The sequence below is a fragment of the Osmerus mordax genome, chromosome 13 (genome assembly GCF_038355195.1).
Source record: "Osmerus mordax isolate fOsmMor3 chromosome 13, fOsmMor3.pri, whole genome shotgun sequence".
Taxonomy (NCBI): Eukaryota; Metazoa; Chordata; class Actinopteri; order Osmeriformes; family Osmeridae; genus Osmerus; species Osmerus mordax.
In genome coordinates, this window is record NC_090062.1 from 3,014,075 (window position 1) to 3,031,050 (window position 16,976).

The following is a 16,976-nucleotide window of genomic DNA, read 5'->3' on the forward strand; positions in this document are numbered from 1 at the left end:
CAACAATGGGTCAGCATGTTGAGTGCTTTGGCGCTGTGTCGACCAATCATGCATTATCTTTTAAACACGCTCTGAGCTAAAAGTACGCTTGAACAGATCTGTTTGGGTGAAAGACTTCAGTATGTGATTTGTGGAAATACTACTTAAAGCTCCAAAATACTTAATGAATCAAACTCAAATATCATGGTTCCTCACTAAAGTTTATTTCCACAGATTACCACTGATAAGTATAGTTTGGCATGTATGTTACCACATTTATATATATTTCAACCAAAAATACAGTAATATAGCAATCCATTTGAATTGTCTAAACACTGGATACTGTCTCCTGTTGTTACAAGTATACATGCAACCTCAAGAGACAAGACATGAACAAGATCTCAAATTTAAATACTGTATTTGATCACGGAACAACACAAATAGCTTCTGGGGCGACAAGTCACATACAGGGATTTGTTTAAGGTGCTACTCCTACAGCAGGGAACACAAGCTTGTGTCTGAAAAGTAGAATACGTTTCTATGTGGAAATAGTGGAGGGTCCTTTGTTGTCATTTCTCTCCTCTTTCTTGTACTTGATCCCAAACAAACTGCAGAGCTTCATCAGCATCAGGTCCACTATCTCCTCCTCTTCAGAGGGCTGGGGAACAGTCAACGATTAATGTCAGTTAGAATATGGATAAATTGGGCCTTTGTCCAGTCTCTCAGTACATGTATTTTGGTACATTTTCTCAATGTACCTTGTGATGTTTCTGCTCTTCACTGAAAGCCACCAGGATGACGGAGATGAAAAGGTTCAGCACCACAAAGGTCATGAACACGATGCAGGAGCCAATGAGGAACGCACCCAACACAGGATTATAATCCAGGACCTGGATTTGAGGAGGACATCAACAATCCACCAATCACAAAAACGCCATATGACTTTAAATGTCCCATGACATGAAATGTTCACTTTAGGAGGTTATTTAACATTAATATGAATTCCCCTAGTCTGCCTTTGGTCCCCCAGTGGCTAGCATTTTTTGGATACGTGTAAACCAAGCCCTGGGTATTCTTCTCCGCCTTTGAGAAAATGAAAGCTGCAACGCTCGGTTTTGTAAATCCTCTCCTTATGTCGTCATAAGGAGGAAGGTTACCTCCCCTTTCTCTGCCTTGCCCGCTCAGAGAATTTGGCCCACCAATGAGAAAATGAGCTACGACCGTGCAAGCGCGATATTGGTTTTTCCTCGAGACATCATGGCTTGCAAACGACCAAAGCATGGCAGTTAGCCCCGCCTCTTTCTTCCTCATAGCATTTAAAGCTACAGACACAGAAACGGCACGTCCTGAGGAAAGCTCATTGTGGGACTGCTTCTTAGTGGCTGTAATTCTGCACCAAGGCTGAATTTCGGGAAAGAGACTTCAGATACAGTATTAGGGGACCACTAAGGCCTATATAAAAACATCCAAAAACAGCATGTCATGGGATCTTGAATATATAAGTGAACTATTGTATCTCTCACTAACCTCCTCATAGTTGAAGATTCCCAGTTGCAGGCTGACCATTGTCTGAGCAGAATCCATGAGGGTCTTGTAAGAGTACAGCTTCCAGCCATACATCAGATTGCACTGAAAAAAAGGAAGATTTGATTAAGTAAATGTAATGACAGCGAGACATTCAGGTCTTGAAATGTTATAGAAATATACGAGTGAGGTGAAGCCCATGGTGTCCTTGGGGAGACATACTTTAACACCACTAGCAGAGTAATGTGGAGGTGTTCTTACAGCAATAGAGTAGGCAAGAGTCATGATGGTGATGACCACCAGGAAGCCTGAGATGTCAGTCCAGGCCCTCTGCAGTGTGGCTGTGATCATGTGCAGCTTGGAGTTGAGTCTCATCAGATGCCAGAGCTTGACTGTCGCCAGCAGCACCAGGAAGGCTATCACATAGCCCAGCACAGCATCAGCAGTCGCTGTGGCATGGAAACTGGCAAACCTGCAAATATGTGAGAATTGTACTACTTTCAATTCAAACAGGTCTCACTGGTGTCACAGTGAACATTCAGATAATAGAAAGTCTACTATTTAACAGTAACATCCAGAGCTTCTTGTAGTGATAACTGAGACTTCTTCAAATGACCTCATTAGGAGTTTAACTCCTCTTGCCAGTATCATGCCTATTCAAAAGATACACATGGGATCATAGTTATGAGCAACTAACTCGTCTTTGTGGTCGTGGTAGTAGGCCATGTCCCTGTTTCCCAGAAGAGTCCTCTTGATAAAGACAGACAGAGCGCTCCAGCTCAGGACGATGATAGCCAGCTCCACCAGGTTAAACTTGCTCCTGAAGTAACCCCACTTGTGCTGCTTCATCAGCTTGCCCTGTGAGGAGGCCAGATAAGTGTTCCACTACTGTACCACAGCAGTACAAAAATATTACCAAAAGTATATGTTTGACATTAGCTTGTGCTTCAGTCACTCACCTGAACAAACATATAATACAGGATGAAGAGAAAGTAGACGACCTCAGAGGCCATAACAAAGATGTGAAGACCACCAGTCGATTGGTAAAGACGAACACTCTGCAGCTCACTGCGGAACTGGAACGCCCCTGAAAGATGACATGTACAGTAAACCACCTTTGTTAATGTGATAACCACATGACAAGGTCATGTGCTTCTCTCAGACACAGTCACTCACCTACGGCAGTGGTCTCCAGCATGAGAGTGGCAATGCAGAAGAGGTTGACATTAGCATTATACACAGTGAATTCTATGAAGACTGCCCGGGTGTACATGTCAATCCAGGTGCTGTCAAACAAGAACTGAATGGTTCTGTAGAAACAAGGATATAGCAAGGATGAAACCACACTTCATGGTTGTCTTTACACTTAACAGGGAGTAGTACTTTAGTACAAAAAACTCTGTACCTGCTGGCATTGTATGAGTCTGGGCCCAGTTCCTCCACAAAGCCGCCTCCTCTGTAGAGAACCAAACTACCCCAGACAGGATATGATCTCAGTCGGGCCTGGCTCTGGTACTTCCATGGGCTGTGAAGGCTCACTGAGGAGTTGTCCCCCACAGAGCGGTTCCAGCCGGGCCCATATGAGCCCATGTCCTCCACCTCCCATGAGTAGGGAGCATGACAGTCAGGCACAGACTGGCGCATGGAGCGGGGAACACGGCACGAGTTCTTCTGTACCCTCACCTGGCGAAGGCGGGCATTACCCACCAGCTTGGAGTTCCCATCTGTGATGAAACCTATTCCAGGCAAGGACATTATGCTCAGGACACTGCTCTGTTCCCATATGGCATTTGCTATAGCTTTTCAGTTGAATATTTTACTTTATAACAGAAAATGTTACCTGGATATTCTCCAAACAGGTTGTTTAGTAGAGAGGTGTTTGCCCAGGTGAACACATCACCAGGACTCATGTTGTCAGAAATTCCTTGGGTGAAGCTCTGCTGGATGTGTCGAGTCAAGAAGTAAGCATTGGGATCCCTCTGGCCATAAGCCACCAGGAGTAACATCCACATAAACCCCATGTAGGCTTGAAAAAGAAACACAGAGTTAATCTTCAAGGGTTTTTTATCCACACAAATAGATGAAACAGCAACATCTACAATAAGAGGTCCCACTCACTTAGAATCTCCCTGATGAGAGCAAAGACCTTCTGTTCTTTCATCAAGTTGTTCCTCATTTTCTCAATGTCACTTGGAGGAGGGGGTTGGTAGAAGCTGCATGTGCTGTCCCTCCTGGCTGCCCGCATCGCACCAGCTTCATCTGGGGGTAGAAAAGGCCATGTTTTGGACCTCTTTGTAGTAGTTGTCAGATACTGTACTATATTGTTGTAGCCCTCTTAAAAATGTAGTCTCTTTAGTCAGCTGGGTTACAATTTTTTGTAACCCTGGTTACCATTGTTCTCTCTCATATACATTTATTATTTTCCCACCCCTAAGGATTCGTCAATATTTGGAATACATAGACAACGTCGGTGTCAAAATGTTCGTCTTGGTCCTGATTGCGTTGATTCTTTTTTATTTACGTTCCTTTGCACTGTTTAGGAGCTTACAACATTTTTGTGACAAAAAGTGCCTTGTGTGCACTAAGGGACCTCAGTGCTAGCCTAACGTCACAACGTCAGCACACGTTAGCAACAACGCATAGATACGCCGTTCTAGTATTACCCGGCGTCATGGAGCCGACCAGCTAAATAGTTATTTATTTAGCACTAGTGTTGCTACCTGCGTATACCTACAGCTGGCAGCTGTGCTCCATTTTGCTCCTAGATTCAGACCTAGCCCTGGTAAATTGTAGAGCTATACTAGACTTCTGCTGTGTGGGAATCGCAGGAGCTAACCAGTCGAAGGGCGTACAAAAATACAGGGTGTTGATATTCAAACTGTTACTGTCTGGTAAGGGTTATCCATACAGTTTCAAGACCCGGTGCTCTGCCCCAAAGGGCTTAGGTCAGTTATACTTAAGGGGGCTAGGAGCGCTACATTGTTAACTCAACTACCACAGGAGGGCATGGTTAAACCTGAAGATTAAGTACCTGGGTTTCTGAGAATTCCATCGACCTTAGGATCACCATATTCTTCCTGATCAACTTTCTTAAGCACAAGAGCAAAGAAGACAGCAAATCCCAGCACCTGTTTTGAAGAAACGCACATGAAACAACCCCGTCATATAAATGTAGGTAGATATAATGTAATTTATCATCGTGACCTAACGTGATGTGACTGACCTTAAGAGGTTGTGTGATCAAGAGGCTCTCAAAGAAAGACACAACCATAGAGATGAGCCAGCTGACTGAGCGCTCCTTCCCATAATGCAGCCCATATATCATAGTGAAGAATCCTGACACACCGCTAGTGGCTACCACCAGTATCCAGCCCACAAACACAAACCACCACGGCAGCCCTCCTGAACAGCACTTCCTCTTGCTGGTGTCCTCGTCGAGGCTCTCTGCTGGGCTGATGCTGCAAGCTGGTTGGTCCCCTCCAAGGCTGGAGGAAGAGAGCTGGGACTCCAGCAATCCCTTCATGCCCTGGACCTGCTGCACAGCCCGCTGATAGCTGTGTGGGTTAGGGAAGCGAGAGGGTCCCAGTAGACTCAACTCCTTCTCAACATGGCGGAGCTGCCTGTACAGATACTGACTGTTGCTGCTCCGTTTTTGGCTCCTGTCCACAGTTTTCTCAGGGCTTCCACACAAGCTGCTGTCTGATATCACAAAGAACATCCTTAGCCTTAAACACAGACCACATACACTAAACGCAGATTCAATCATTTAATATTCATGAGTGAAGTTCAGGTGTCTCCAATCACCAGCAGGGAAAAGGCATTCCAATTAAATACTCTGGTCAAGTATAATCTACCGAAATGTTGACCAAAAAAGCTGTTACCTTGTAGTTCAACTGAACCTAAAGACAGAAGGAGAGATCCTTCTCTCTTGCAGACATCAGTGTAAAACTCTCCACCTGCACGGTTCTGCTGTCTGATAATGTCCTCCACCAGAGAGAGCAGAGTGTTGATGTCAGCCTGTCGTCCAGACCCCAGCTCCAACTCCAGACGAGGCATGGGGCTCTTCATGGCCTTGGAGAGAGACTGGGCTATCCTCTTGATGTCCTAAGAAAATGAACAAACGTGCTACCTGAATAAAACCTTCAGACTGACAGAAGGGTGAAGGAATGATCCAGATAACTCTACCTTGATGACAGTGTCTGGTGTGATGTCCTTGTGTTCCATCTGTGGAGAAGGAGGCTGTGATGGAGACACACGGCCAGTCTTCCCCTGCTTGGAGGCCTCTGTTTTGGGTTGACCAGGCTTCTTCTCTCGGGGGCGGGTGTTTCTGAAGATACTCACAATCAGCAGATTGATGGGGAACATGATGATAGAACTTTGAACTCCAATCATCACTTGTTGCCAGGTGAACTCAATGTGACCTTCAGAGTTACAGATATAGGGATAAATTAACAGAGAGCGTTAATCACTTTTAAGTCCAGACACGTTGTGGAGCACCAATTCCGTGGATAATATCTTACCCAGGTCCATTGTTTGTTCAGAGGGGTCAGTCGGGATGCCATAGAACATGATATTGGTCAACATGGTGCAGAGCAGCAGAGAAAAACAGCATGATACTCGCTGCACACATGTGAAGGTGCTGTTTGGAGGACGGCTGATCACAGAGAACCAGATGTGACCATCACGGAAGTCTTTGGCTGTCTTCATGAAGAACAGGTTACTGAAAAGATGCAGTATACAATCGAAATTAACTGTACTTAAATACATCATGGAGGAGGGTTCTTAGATCAATTACAGGATGGTCCTTTTCATCTCACCTAAATCTCTTTAGATCCATTTCAGTGGCAACAGGGAAGGATCTATCTAGAAGGCAGTCTCCCATATCGATGGCAAGCCAGGAGTTACAGAGGAAGTGCCACTTCTGCCCAGTTTGTAAATCTTGCACCATTACTTTGTTTACGTACCTGCAGGAAAACATGATTTCATCTCAGCATCCGGAAAATATCTGCATTATATATATGATTCATGCTTATTTTACTATTATTACAGCCCCCCCCCCCGCCTCCCCCCCCCCCCCCCCGACGAGCTTTCACAAGCTTAATTTTTATATAAAATATACAGATATATTAGTTGTAAAAATTACAGCTAATAAACGGACCCATCTGCAACCGACGCAAGCAAGTACACCCTACCCTCTCCTTAAAATTATTATTTTCCCACCCCTAAGGATCCGTCAATATTTGGACTACATAGACAACACCGGTGTGAAAAGGTTCGTCTTGGTAGCGATTGCATTGCCTCTATTAGGATTTACATTCCGTTGCACGGTTTAGGCTTGAATAAAGTTTTGTAGCAAAAAGTGCTTTCTGTGCACCAAGGGACCTCAGTGTTAGCCTAAAGTCACAATGTCAGCACACATCAGAATGTCAGCACACGTTAGCAACGACGCAGTTCTAGTAAGACAGACAGTGATATCAGTGAGACCTCAGCATTAGTACCGTAGCTAAAAGTCTAGGAAAGTTGAGGTTACTTTTCGCTAGGTACATACGAACATGTAGGTAGACAAGTTGGTTCCCCTTCGTTCTTTTGGTGAGCAGTCTCACGAGCCCTACTTACCCGGCGTCATGGAGCCGACCAGCTAAATAGTTATTTAGCACTAGCTTTGCTACCTGCTACAGCTGGCAACTCCGTTTTGCTTCTAGATTCAGACCTATCCCCGGTAAATTGTAGCGCTAGCTAACTACTAGACTTCTGCTGTGTGGTAATCGCAGGAACTAACCAGTCGAAGGGCATACAAAAATACAGGGTGTTGATATTCACAGCCTGGAAACATACCCAGCTGCAACCGATGCAAGCACACCCCACAATTTCCCCAGAAATGGTACCCTCTCTAGTTATTATTATAGTTGTTATTATTGTTGTTGTTATATTGTAATACACCATAAGAGTATGTGTGAATGTATTGGTTCCTCTCTTCATTCAACAACATGTGAGTTTCCTGCCCATTCCCTACCAGCTCGGGTGTTCTCCAGAGTTGTCGTGCCACACCCTGATGCTCTGCAGCTCCCCCAGGGAGAAGGGGGTGGTCAGCAGGAAGGTGTCTACTGCACCCCTCTCAAACACAGGTTTGTCAGGGTCAGTGAGGTGGTGGGGCTCACTCTCCCCCTCTGTGCCCAGCAGAGTCACGGTTACCTGGAAAGGGGAAATAGGTTACCTAGAGGTAGCTGAAGCTGTTGTGGCACCCTGTGTTATCGTTGTTGTTGTTGTTGTGGGGGCTGGACTCTGAAGCTGTCTGACCTGAGCTGAGCTGGAGGCACCACGTCGATGTCCTGTACTGATGTTCAGCATGTAGCCATACTCAGCCAAAGGGTCGTTGTCCTCCAGTACTGTTACCTTTACCTGGACACAATTTGAGGGTATCTTACACACATACAAACACTGAAAAAGTAACATTGCCACATCAACAATGGTGTTTCTGATTTATGTTTTTGTATTTTTACAACATGGCCTAAGTGGCTTTTTGAGAGAGACCTTGGCAGTATCCTTGATGTCTTTCCTGCGTGCCCACACGACCACCAGGAGATAAGCTACAAAGATGGCGCCCACAAAGCACACAACCACTGGGTTTTCAGTGAAGGTAGAGAAGAGCTCTGCGGTGCGAGACACATCCACAACGTTGGGCATGACGAAGAAAGAGCTTCCAAAGAAGGTCAGGTGGTTACATAGGCACTGAGTGACAAACGGGGTGGTGAGAGGGCCAACCTGGAAAGACCAGAGCCGGATCGGCCATCAGAATTAGACCAATATTGCTTACTTTGCGAGTTGCTCATTAGATGTGATGTACTTACCCTGCAGCCGGCCTCACTCCAAGCTGATTGAGACTCATTCCAATACTTGCACTGGGCAGCAATGGAGGTGACAGACACACTGGCATTTACTGATTTAACCCCTGCCTCCACAATGGGTTGCACCACAAGGTAGTGCTCCCCAACATGTCCTCCTCTATCACTGGGAGCCAGCACCCATATGTACCTCTCCTCTGCACCCAAAACACCCAAAGAAACAAGCAAATTGTACAGCATAAACAAAGTATGTCTTATCGTATATAATATAACTCAACATTATGATCACAGATGTTTTCTGTCATGCACTTAGGAGCAGGTGCATCACCTTGTATCGTGCCATTCTTAGGCATATGAGTCTTAGCTACATAATCCGCTGTGGTGGGGTAGTTCTTATCACCCAGGAACAGTTTAAAGGTCAAGTCCTCTGATGGCTCCATCCTCAGCACCAGCGTCACATCAGGTGAAGGAACGTTGATCTTCAGAGTGCTGTAGTTACTCAGGTTCAAGATTGTACTGTTCACCTGTTCTCCATCCAGCCTGGGCAATAATATCTGTGAAGCAACAGAGGTCATTGTACACTACAGTGATCTAAGTGAATGGGCTTTTAAACACGTCAACAACAGAACAGTAGAGTGGAGGTTATGTCTAATCTGACCTCTATCTCATGAGTCAGATTCTCTATGGGGATGACTGAGCCATTTGCTCTGCTGAGAGAGACCGAGCCCAAAGCACCGCTGATGTCAGCCTTTTCACTCCAGGAAAATGGATTCCTTTCAAAACTCATCATCTGTAAAGTCAGAAGGGATATTGGGAGTTAAGGGATAAACCACACATAAATACACACCCACAATCTGGATGTCTTACCCGCACATCCACCGGTTCCTCCAGAGAAAGGACGTCAGCAGGCAGGGGAGGGAAGGAGAAGCTGGAGGAGGTGTTCTTCGGAACGATGATTGACTGCATTTGAAGGGTTTCTGGAGACACTCTGAAAAGAGACAGAGTACGAGACATAACCACAGACTGTGAAAACATAGTGAGTTTGTTTTCAACTGTCTTCCACCACTCCCTTACCTGTTGACAAACAAACTGATCTTTTCCATGCTGACAATGGCTGGCCCCTGGTCAGTCACTTTCCCATTCAACAATGCACTTTGAACATTGTCCATTCCATCGAGAAGGAAATTTGAAATCTTTTTCTGCAAACGACAAAACATTTTATTGAGCTGACTGAGGACCGTAAGTAGTAAAAGAGCTGTCGTATTGTTGACATTTGGCTTACATAAACATTCTATCACTCTTACATTAGAAGAGACTTTTAAAATGTTGCTGGCCGCCTCCACTATGGGAGTGGCGGCATTCACCACCTGGTCACCTCCATTTTCCTGACTGACGTTCATGAATAGAAGGGAGGAGCTGAGATCTGCCACCAGGGAACTGGCCTTTTCCTGGAAGACACACATGTTGGGACCGCACAGAAACACTTATATGAGTTATGACATGACTAGATGTTATCATAATAAGTCTGTTGTTGTGGTAGGTGATGTTCTGGGTATTCTGGGTGTACCTGAGCAGCCGGGGTCAGCTCCTCAGGTTTCTTGGTGAGCCCCACCACGGCTCCTGCAGTTACCTGCACCTCCTGGGTGGAGTTACTTGGGGAGTTCTGCAGCACTTCATTCATACTGGTTAGCATCTGCTCTCGCAGCTGGAATGAAGATACTTTGTGAAACACTACCTTAGGTCTCCTTCCAATAATCCAATAAACCACGTCAAAGGATACCACGTGGAAGGAAGAGGCCATCACACAAATGCGCCCCCAGTTGGCCTGTCTAATGTCCTCTAGCCAGGCAAAGTAGATGTCAGAGTCCTTCTTTACCTACCTTCTTCCTAGCATCCGTTTGCTCTGCACTGTCCCCACCGTCGTTCAGCATGTCAGACACAGACTGGAACATCTGTCCCAGGTTCTCTCCAGAGAGCAGCCCCTGCTGCTGCAGCTGGGCTACAGAGTCCACCACCGCAGACTGGAGCTCCTGCACTGTAGAGCTGGAGTTGGCCGGACGCACCTGCTCACACGACAACCAGAACAGCTCCAAATGTAACTTCTCAAGGTAAGACGTGTGTCTAAGCAATTTCAGTACATAACACTTTCCATGCTGGATGACTATGGACAAACCTGCGTGGTGATGGAAGTGCTTGTCTTTGTGAACCCGTTTTTGACTGTTGCCACCACGGACAGACTGTAATTGTTGCTTTCCTCCCCCAGAGGAAGGTAAATAGACTTGACTTCATTTGCAGAACTGCAGCGAAGATGATTTCCTGTAATATGAGGAATAGCGACGTTCCAAGCCTGATACAACATGAACAGCTGAACCCAGTGCCGGTCCTAGCACATAATACTTTCGGCGCCCTAGGCGAGATGTATTACCCCCCCTCCCCCCGGAGCGCAAAACGAGGTGCCGCCCACCCCCCACCCCCCCCCCCCCCCACCCCCCCCCCCCCCCCACCCCCCAACGGGCCGCCCCCCCAAACGCAACACGGAGATATGACGTGGCGTGGTTGGCGCCCTCAGCTGGTTGTGCGGCAGGGTTAATTAATGGATGCTCTTTGGAAAATCCCGCCCCCCTCTTCATGCCGCCCTAGGCGGCTGCCTATGTCGCCTGTAGGAAGGACCGGCTCTGGCTGCACCAATGCTTTCACAACACAATGCGCCGTACAGACCTTTGTTTGTCCTGAAGCAGTACAGGCAGTTGCCTGACGAACAGAAGGAGGAGGCGGTGCAGTTGATGTTGAATGGATCTAGGACAGTGCCGTTTTGTGGGGAGATAGTACATGAAGGGGGCGTGGGAGTGGTGGTAGACTGGGTGGTGGCAGGCTGGGTGTTACTGACAGGAACAGGAGTCATTACGCCTGGTATTTGTATGGTGTATTTGGCAAAGCCAGGTGTTGTCTCACCTATGAAACGGTGACAGCAGGCAATAAAAACCAGTATTCATCACTTCACATTACTGGGAATGGAATTCCCCCAAAACATTACAAACAAATATTACAAAGGCTTTTAGCCTTTTACTCACCATAAGCAATAACATTGAGATTTTGAAACGTGCTCGTTGCTGTCTGCAGATATTTTTCAGCCACCCTATACTCATTGCCACCAACTTGTTTCTCAATCAGTGGCTTTCTCCCTGCACTGGTGTAGCATTCTTTCAGGTCACCCTGGAAGACAAAGTTTTTTGAATCAAAATGACGTCATGAGTATCTTCATTCCGCACAGTCATTATTCTGTGACATCACACATGACAAGCAGCAGACGTGCATTCCTTCTTACATACAGTATAGTAGAGCATTGTTCATGTTAATGTATTAGCTCATTCACTCAGGTTCTGTGCTCTACTTTTGAGTCTACCTGTGCTTCATGTGTTCTCGTAAACTCAGACTTACAGTCAAAGGTCCTGGGTCCTCAATATGCCAAACCACCTTCGGGCAGCTCCCAACACAGTCCAATTTGAGATTTACATCCTGTGATGTGTCACAACCACTGCAACTGTCAAAATAAATGTGAGGCCAAATAATGGTTAGAATGGGTGTTCTTAGGTCCTAAAGAAGGGAAACAAACTAGTTGATGCAAAACATTCTGAACATTTGGACATCAACTATTGACCTTTAGAGATGTTGTTACTCTGAACACAGAACTGCTGATCAGGGCCGGCCCAAGCCTTTATGGGGCCTTAAACTGAATTGATTTGGGGGCCCCTCCGAATTATGTTAATTACCATTAACATATTATATAATTTTAAAATTAAGCTGTAATTTAATGTGCTCTTGGGGGCCCTCTGGTGGCCACGGGGCCGTAAGCAGCCGCTTAGTCCACTTATGCCTTGGGCCAGCTCTTCTGCTGATCTTTGTTGTGGTTTGTAATATTAATTATAAGGAGGAATTGGTTAGAGGCTATCATACCTGATGCTGACATTGACAAATTCCTTAGGAGTTACAGATATGCATCTGGATGCTGAAGTTAGGGTGTACCATTTGTTAAAGAACGACTTCAGCTTCACTTGAAAAGTGAATTCACTGAATGTAAACGAATCGGGAAGGCATTTTTTATCAATGACAAGAGTGCTCTCCTTGTTCTTGTTCATTATGTCATTGCATTTGCAGTTGATCTCTGTAGAGCAAAAGGGAGACTCTTAGAAAACAAGACCCTTAGCCCTGAAAGGACGGAGTGCTGTATAATCCTCTATGCAAAATCTGTCCTAAAAAAGAATATATGTTTTTATATAGGAACTTTTTAACGCTGTAAAACAATTAGCACTTACTGCATGACCATTCAAACTTGCTCCACCTTCCACTGGCCAGCCCAAACAGACCAGTTACTGCCATCATGACGCTGTCACTGTAGTCAACAAGGGTATCTGGAGTTGAAGTTATCCTTAAGGAATAAGCTCTAGGCTTTCTGACATGCCCTGTCTGAAGTAAACAAATATATTCACAAGCATGTATTATATTGAACAAATAATAATCTCACCAAAATGTGTGATTTTTATGGACATGTATTTATGTACATTACAAATATATATTAATTTGTACATTTAAATTATTGAAGTTTGCTGCATGCTTAAATATCACATTTAGCTTGTTAACTAAACATACCGTGTTTCCATGGTCATGTAAAAGGTCTAAAAAGTTGCTGCAGGCAACTGTGACGTTCCACAAATTCACCTCCACCTCCATGTCTGAGAAGACATTCCAGGCTTTGACTGTTATCTCCAAACTACCTGGAAAAAAGTGGGAAACATTACATTACCTTTCAGTTTTCAATGCTTTGCAGATGATTCATTTCATTACTATATACTGTTATTTGTGAAGCAAATGTCAAGGTCCACTACCTTGTACTGTTGGTGTGATGTTGTAAACTTGCAGACTGCTGTTGTGCATGTGTCTGGTCTCAGAGAAAGTCTTGTTGTCTCCAGTCACAGAGAACAGGAGCTGTGCTGGAGCTCCATGCTCGAGAAAGACACTGATGGGGAGGTGGGAGTCTGGACACTGGCCCTCCTCTAGCAGCAAGGAGGCCTGCAAGCCTCTCACTGGCTCCAGCAGGCACACCTGCAGCTCTGTGGACACTCCAGGGGTCGTGACCCCGTTGAACGCCTTCAGGCTTAGCTGGTGGCAGCCAGACCCAAGCTGCTCCTGAACCTCTGGACCCACTGTAATGTTGTGGGGAATGATTCCTCTGACCACAGATGAGTGAGACACCAACATGTCCCCACTCTGGATTGTATAGGTCACATTTGTACCTGTTGACAGAAAGGTTGGAATATTTTCAATATTTAGTCACTGAGAACTGTTAAATTCTGCATAGTGTTGGTTTATAGCAATTGTATTGTCTAGTATGGAGAAGTGGGCATCCTGTGATTTTACAGAGCCCCCATCTTGCCCATGGTGTCCCCCACCCATGTATATTGCTCATTTTAAAATGACCATATGGTGTTTGCTTGTGTGTCACATAGACAACACTTTTAGGTGTGATGTCTTAGGTTTATATTAATACCTACCAGCTTCCACTTCTACCTGGATTAGCAATAGGCTCCCATAGAGACCTTTGCAGTTGGCGCCATCTGTTGAGTGGTTTGGGCTATAGCATTTGATGACACCAAACTCTCCGACAGGCTCCTGAATGGTGATGGTTTTCTGAACCGTAACATGCCATTCACTGGTAGTACAATCCACCAAAACCAAATAGACTCCTGGATGGCTGTATTTATGAACCACACTGCTCTCTAACCTTATGGGAAAAATATACAGTAGTACCATTTATTTTTCTATTTGTGGGTAGTAAAAATAATAATAATATTGCTTTCAATATAGCTAGACTGAGATATTGAAGTTTTGCAACAAACTGCTCTCTAACCTGTGAGGGAACACAATAAACAGACAGATGATTGTGAAAAGATACAGCTAGCTAATATGTAGCAGACAATGAACTGACAGTCAGTCGTTACTCACTCCTTCGGACTGTAGGGGTGAACGTTGTGTCCATCTCCAGCCCTCAGGGAGCAGCTGAGGTTGCCCTGGAATGGATGTAGGAGCCACTTCACTGTAAAGGTCACGTCGTCATAGACTGCTGCCAAATTGCTCATTAACAGGTTCAGACCTGAGAGACAAACGTTTCAAGATAAATGGCTTGATGATGATCCAGTAGCAGTTGAAAGCTCATTTAAAACAATAAAGCAATATGTCAGAAAGGGCTCTTTTACTTGAGTTGAGATTTATAATGATCAAACACAGTCCTGTTTTACATCACATGGGTGTGAGTACATGAGTTATATCAGCCATCTGATAAGAGGCTGAAGGATCATTTTAACATGTGCAAAGATACACGTAGACACACTGTGTGAAGGCCACATAGCTTACACTCCAGCATATGGGTAAAAAGGGGAAAGGGGGGAGAGAGAGAGAGATAGTCTGACCCTCTTTGCAGTGGTACTCCACAGACAGGTAGCTTCCAAGTCCAGGACAGGGTTCACCAAAAGAGGTCACATCTACAGTAGCCTGGCACACCTGCAGCCCATGACAATCTCCTGCAACGACACAGACAAGATGTTTACGTAACACAGAAATATATCTCCTCTAAACCATTTACAAGTATCAACTTGTAGATTATGTAACTACCTTGTGCTCCATCGATATTCAATATCATTATTGTTGTGATCTTCATCCCAGTCAATATTATCACATGATCATCATCTTCATAATATATATATGTTGTATATTGTTTAGTTATCACAATGACTCACTGTCCAGACATTTATTCTGTATATGAATCATTAGACAACGAGAACAAGCTAACAAAAGCTTTAATGCATGAGTCAGTATTGACAGCAAAGTATTTGATTCTGTTTACCCTGATAATGAATGCCTTTTCAATGCATAGGTTTATTCATTCTCCCTGTGTATTAACATCTTCTGTATATAGAAAAAAATTTCTTCTTTGTAGCACAAACAACTTTTGTTGTTTTTGGAAACACTATTCAATGTAATATGTTTGGTTAGGAGACACTTTTATCCAAAGCAACGTGCAAAGGTTCATTTGAACCTGGCTCCTATAAATTTTCAGTCAAATGTTCTTTAGTATATGATTGAGCTAAAAAGAACGATGTCAAACCTGGTTTATATTGGGATTCATACTGAAACCAATAAAGCCCCAAATATTGGACTATCGGACTATTGGACTTTATATAATCTTTAAAGAAATACCTGTTACTGAATCTACAACATCCATCCAGCTGCACTCTTCCTGTATGGATGTGGGTGAAGGGTTGGGGCTCAAACGGCAGTAATGAGCTGTTTTACGACCATAGAAGCTGTCATCAACCTCTATCACTTGACCAGAACCGCATTGCAGTGTGGCGTTGTGGTGTGCACATGCAATAGTGCGACCGGACTCTGTTAAAGGAAAATAAATGGGATTCAGCGATATGATGTTACCCTCTGTCTCATACTGTCCACACACAAACAAACAACAAAAAATACCAACCAAACTCGCAGACAAAGGTGAACTCCTGGCTGCAGTTGGCTGTGGCCTCCCACTGGAAGCCTGAGTTTCTGAGGATGTGGGCACAGCCGGCCCCTGGAGCTGGACTGCTCACCCAGTTAGAGTAGCTGACATCTGAGCCATCCAGCCACGACAGGGGCCCTGAGGAGGGACCGCACAACAAACTTGAATAATAACACATCTATAGATACTGATCTGTTACCAAAACATCAGCCATTTCCTACTATCCATCATCCGACATTCTGTACATCACTTCGGAATATGTGAATAGTGGGGTTGTTAATACATACACAATGGTTGTGTTCTAATGAGTGCAAGTGGATGGCTGATAAGGACTGGTCTTTTGTGTGCGCTATTAAAAGAGCCTGTGTAAATCAGCTGTCTGGACAGCTAGGCTTTGGAAGGCTCCAGTGATTGAGAAGTTTTACACATGAGGTGGTTGCTGCTATAGAGAGATATCCAGATGAGAGTGTCTCCTAGCAATAGGACATGACCACATGCTGTATCTCTCAGCAGCATGGCCATCTGACCTGGAAGATAGTGACCAAGACAACCACTTAATCACACTAGAACCTCTCTGAATATTAAGAGGTTCTAGTGTTCTGTCAAAACAAATTGAATCAAATTTGACATGAACATGTCACACGACATACTAATTTTACACATTATACTTTCTAAAATAGCTAAACATGCCCTGCGAAATGCTTCCCATAAAAGGCTCATCTAATGCAACATTTCGATGATTTTCCACTTACCTTCAGCAGAAGAAGAATCCAGAGTGAGGTTTGCGGAGGCCGGGGCGAGCCCCAGCCACCAGTCCGTTTCAGACTCCAGGTGCTTCTGAAGGAACTGCTGGGTTTCCTCATTCTGGATGAATGCCAAGTGTCCTCCACCTCGTTCACACCAACCCTGAGCACTGAAGAAAGAACGCCGGAGACCCCCAAACTCATAACAGGAGCTATCAAAGCCCTGCTGGTGTTCTGGGCAGGCGAAAGCCTCACTCTCCTCCTCGGCACCCGATGGACAGAGAAGGAAGAGAGTGCTCAGTAGCAGCTGGGTGAAAGACATGCTCTCCATCTTGC

The 16,976-nt window shown here is 45.0% G+C and overlaps 1 protein-coding gene across 1 annotated transcript; it reads right to left on the reverse strand.

Annotated features, from left to right (window-relative positions):
• Positions 1 to 194: 194 nt before the first annotated feature.
• LOC136955117 (polycystin-1-like protein 2) lies at positions 195 to 16,971 on the reverse strand. The gene is made up of 41 exons (XM_067248732.1): positions 16,650 to 16,971; positions 15,877 to 16,035; positions 15,597 to 15,785; positions 14,810 to 14,920; positions 14,346 to 14,493; positions 13,895 to 14,124; positions 13,229 to 13,636; positions 12,993 to 13,117; positions 12,659 to 12,809; positions 12,300 to 12,507; positions 11,784 to 11,886; positions 11,417 to 11,558; positions 11,064 to 11,297; positions 10,519 to 10,661; positions 10,226 to 10,408; positions 9,913 to 10,050; positions 9,650 to 9,793; positions 9,420 to 9,544; positions 9,213 to 9,333; positions 9,004 to 9,135; positions 8,674 to 8,899; positions 8,352 to 8,542; positions 8,035 to 8,265; positions 7,801 to 7,902; positions 7,517 to 7,695; positions 6,321 to 6,467; positions 6,024 to 6,223; positions 5,689 to 5,924; positions 5,385 to 5,607; positions 4,727 to 5,202; positions 4,535 to 4,631; positions 3,622 to 3,762; positions 3,344 to 3,529; positions 2,909 to 3,239; positions 2,680 to 2,813; positions 2,463 to 2,590; positions 2,201 to 2,361; positions 1,765 to 1,975; positions 1,507 to 1,608; positions 738 to 869; positions 195 to 637 (listed from the first exon to the last, which is right to left on the reverse strand). The coding sequence occupies exons 1-41, from the start codon at positions 16,969 to 16,971 to the stop codon at positions 518 to 520; spliced, it is 7,470 nt and encodes a 2,489-aa protein (XP_067104833.1). The 3' UTR covers positions 195 to 517.
• Between the last annotated feature and the right edge of the window lie 5 nt (positions 16,972 to 16,976).

Bases quoted from the DNA above. Each gene is read 5' to 3' on its own strand.
- LOC136955117 (XM_067248732.1), bottom strand. From the start codon at position 16,971: ATGGAGAGCATGTCTTTCACCCAGCTGCTACTGAGCACTCTCTTCCTT. The intron at 10,662-11,063 runs GTCTGTACGGCG...CTCATATTACAG, and splicing joins CTGCTTCAGGACAAACAAAG to GAAATCATCTTCGCTGCAGT. The intron at 870-1,506 runs GTTAGTGAGAGA...CCTCAAATCCAG, and splicing joins GAATCTTCAACTATGAGGAG to GTCCTGGATTATAATCCTGT.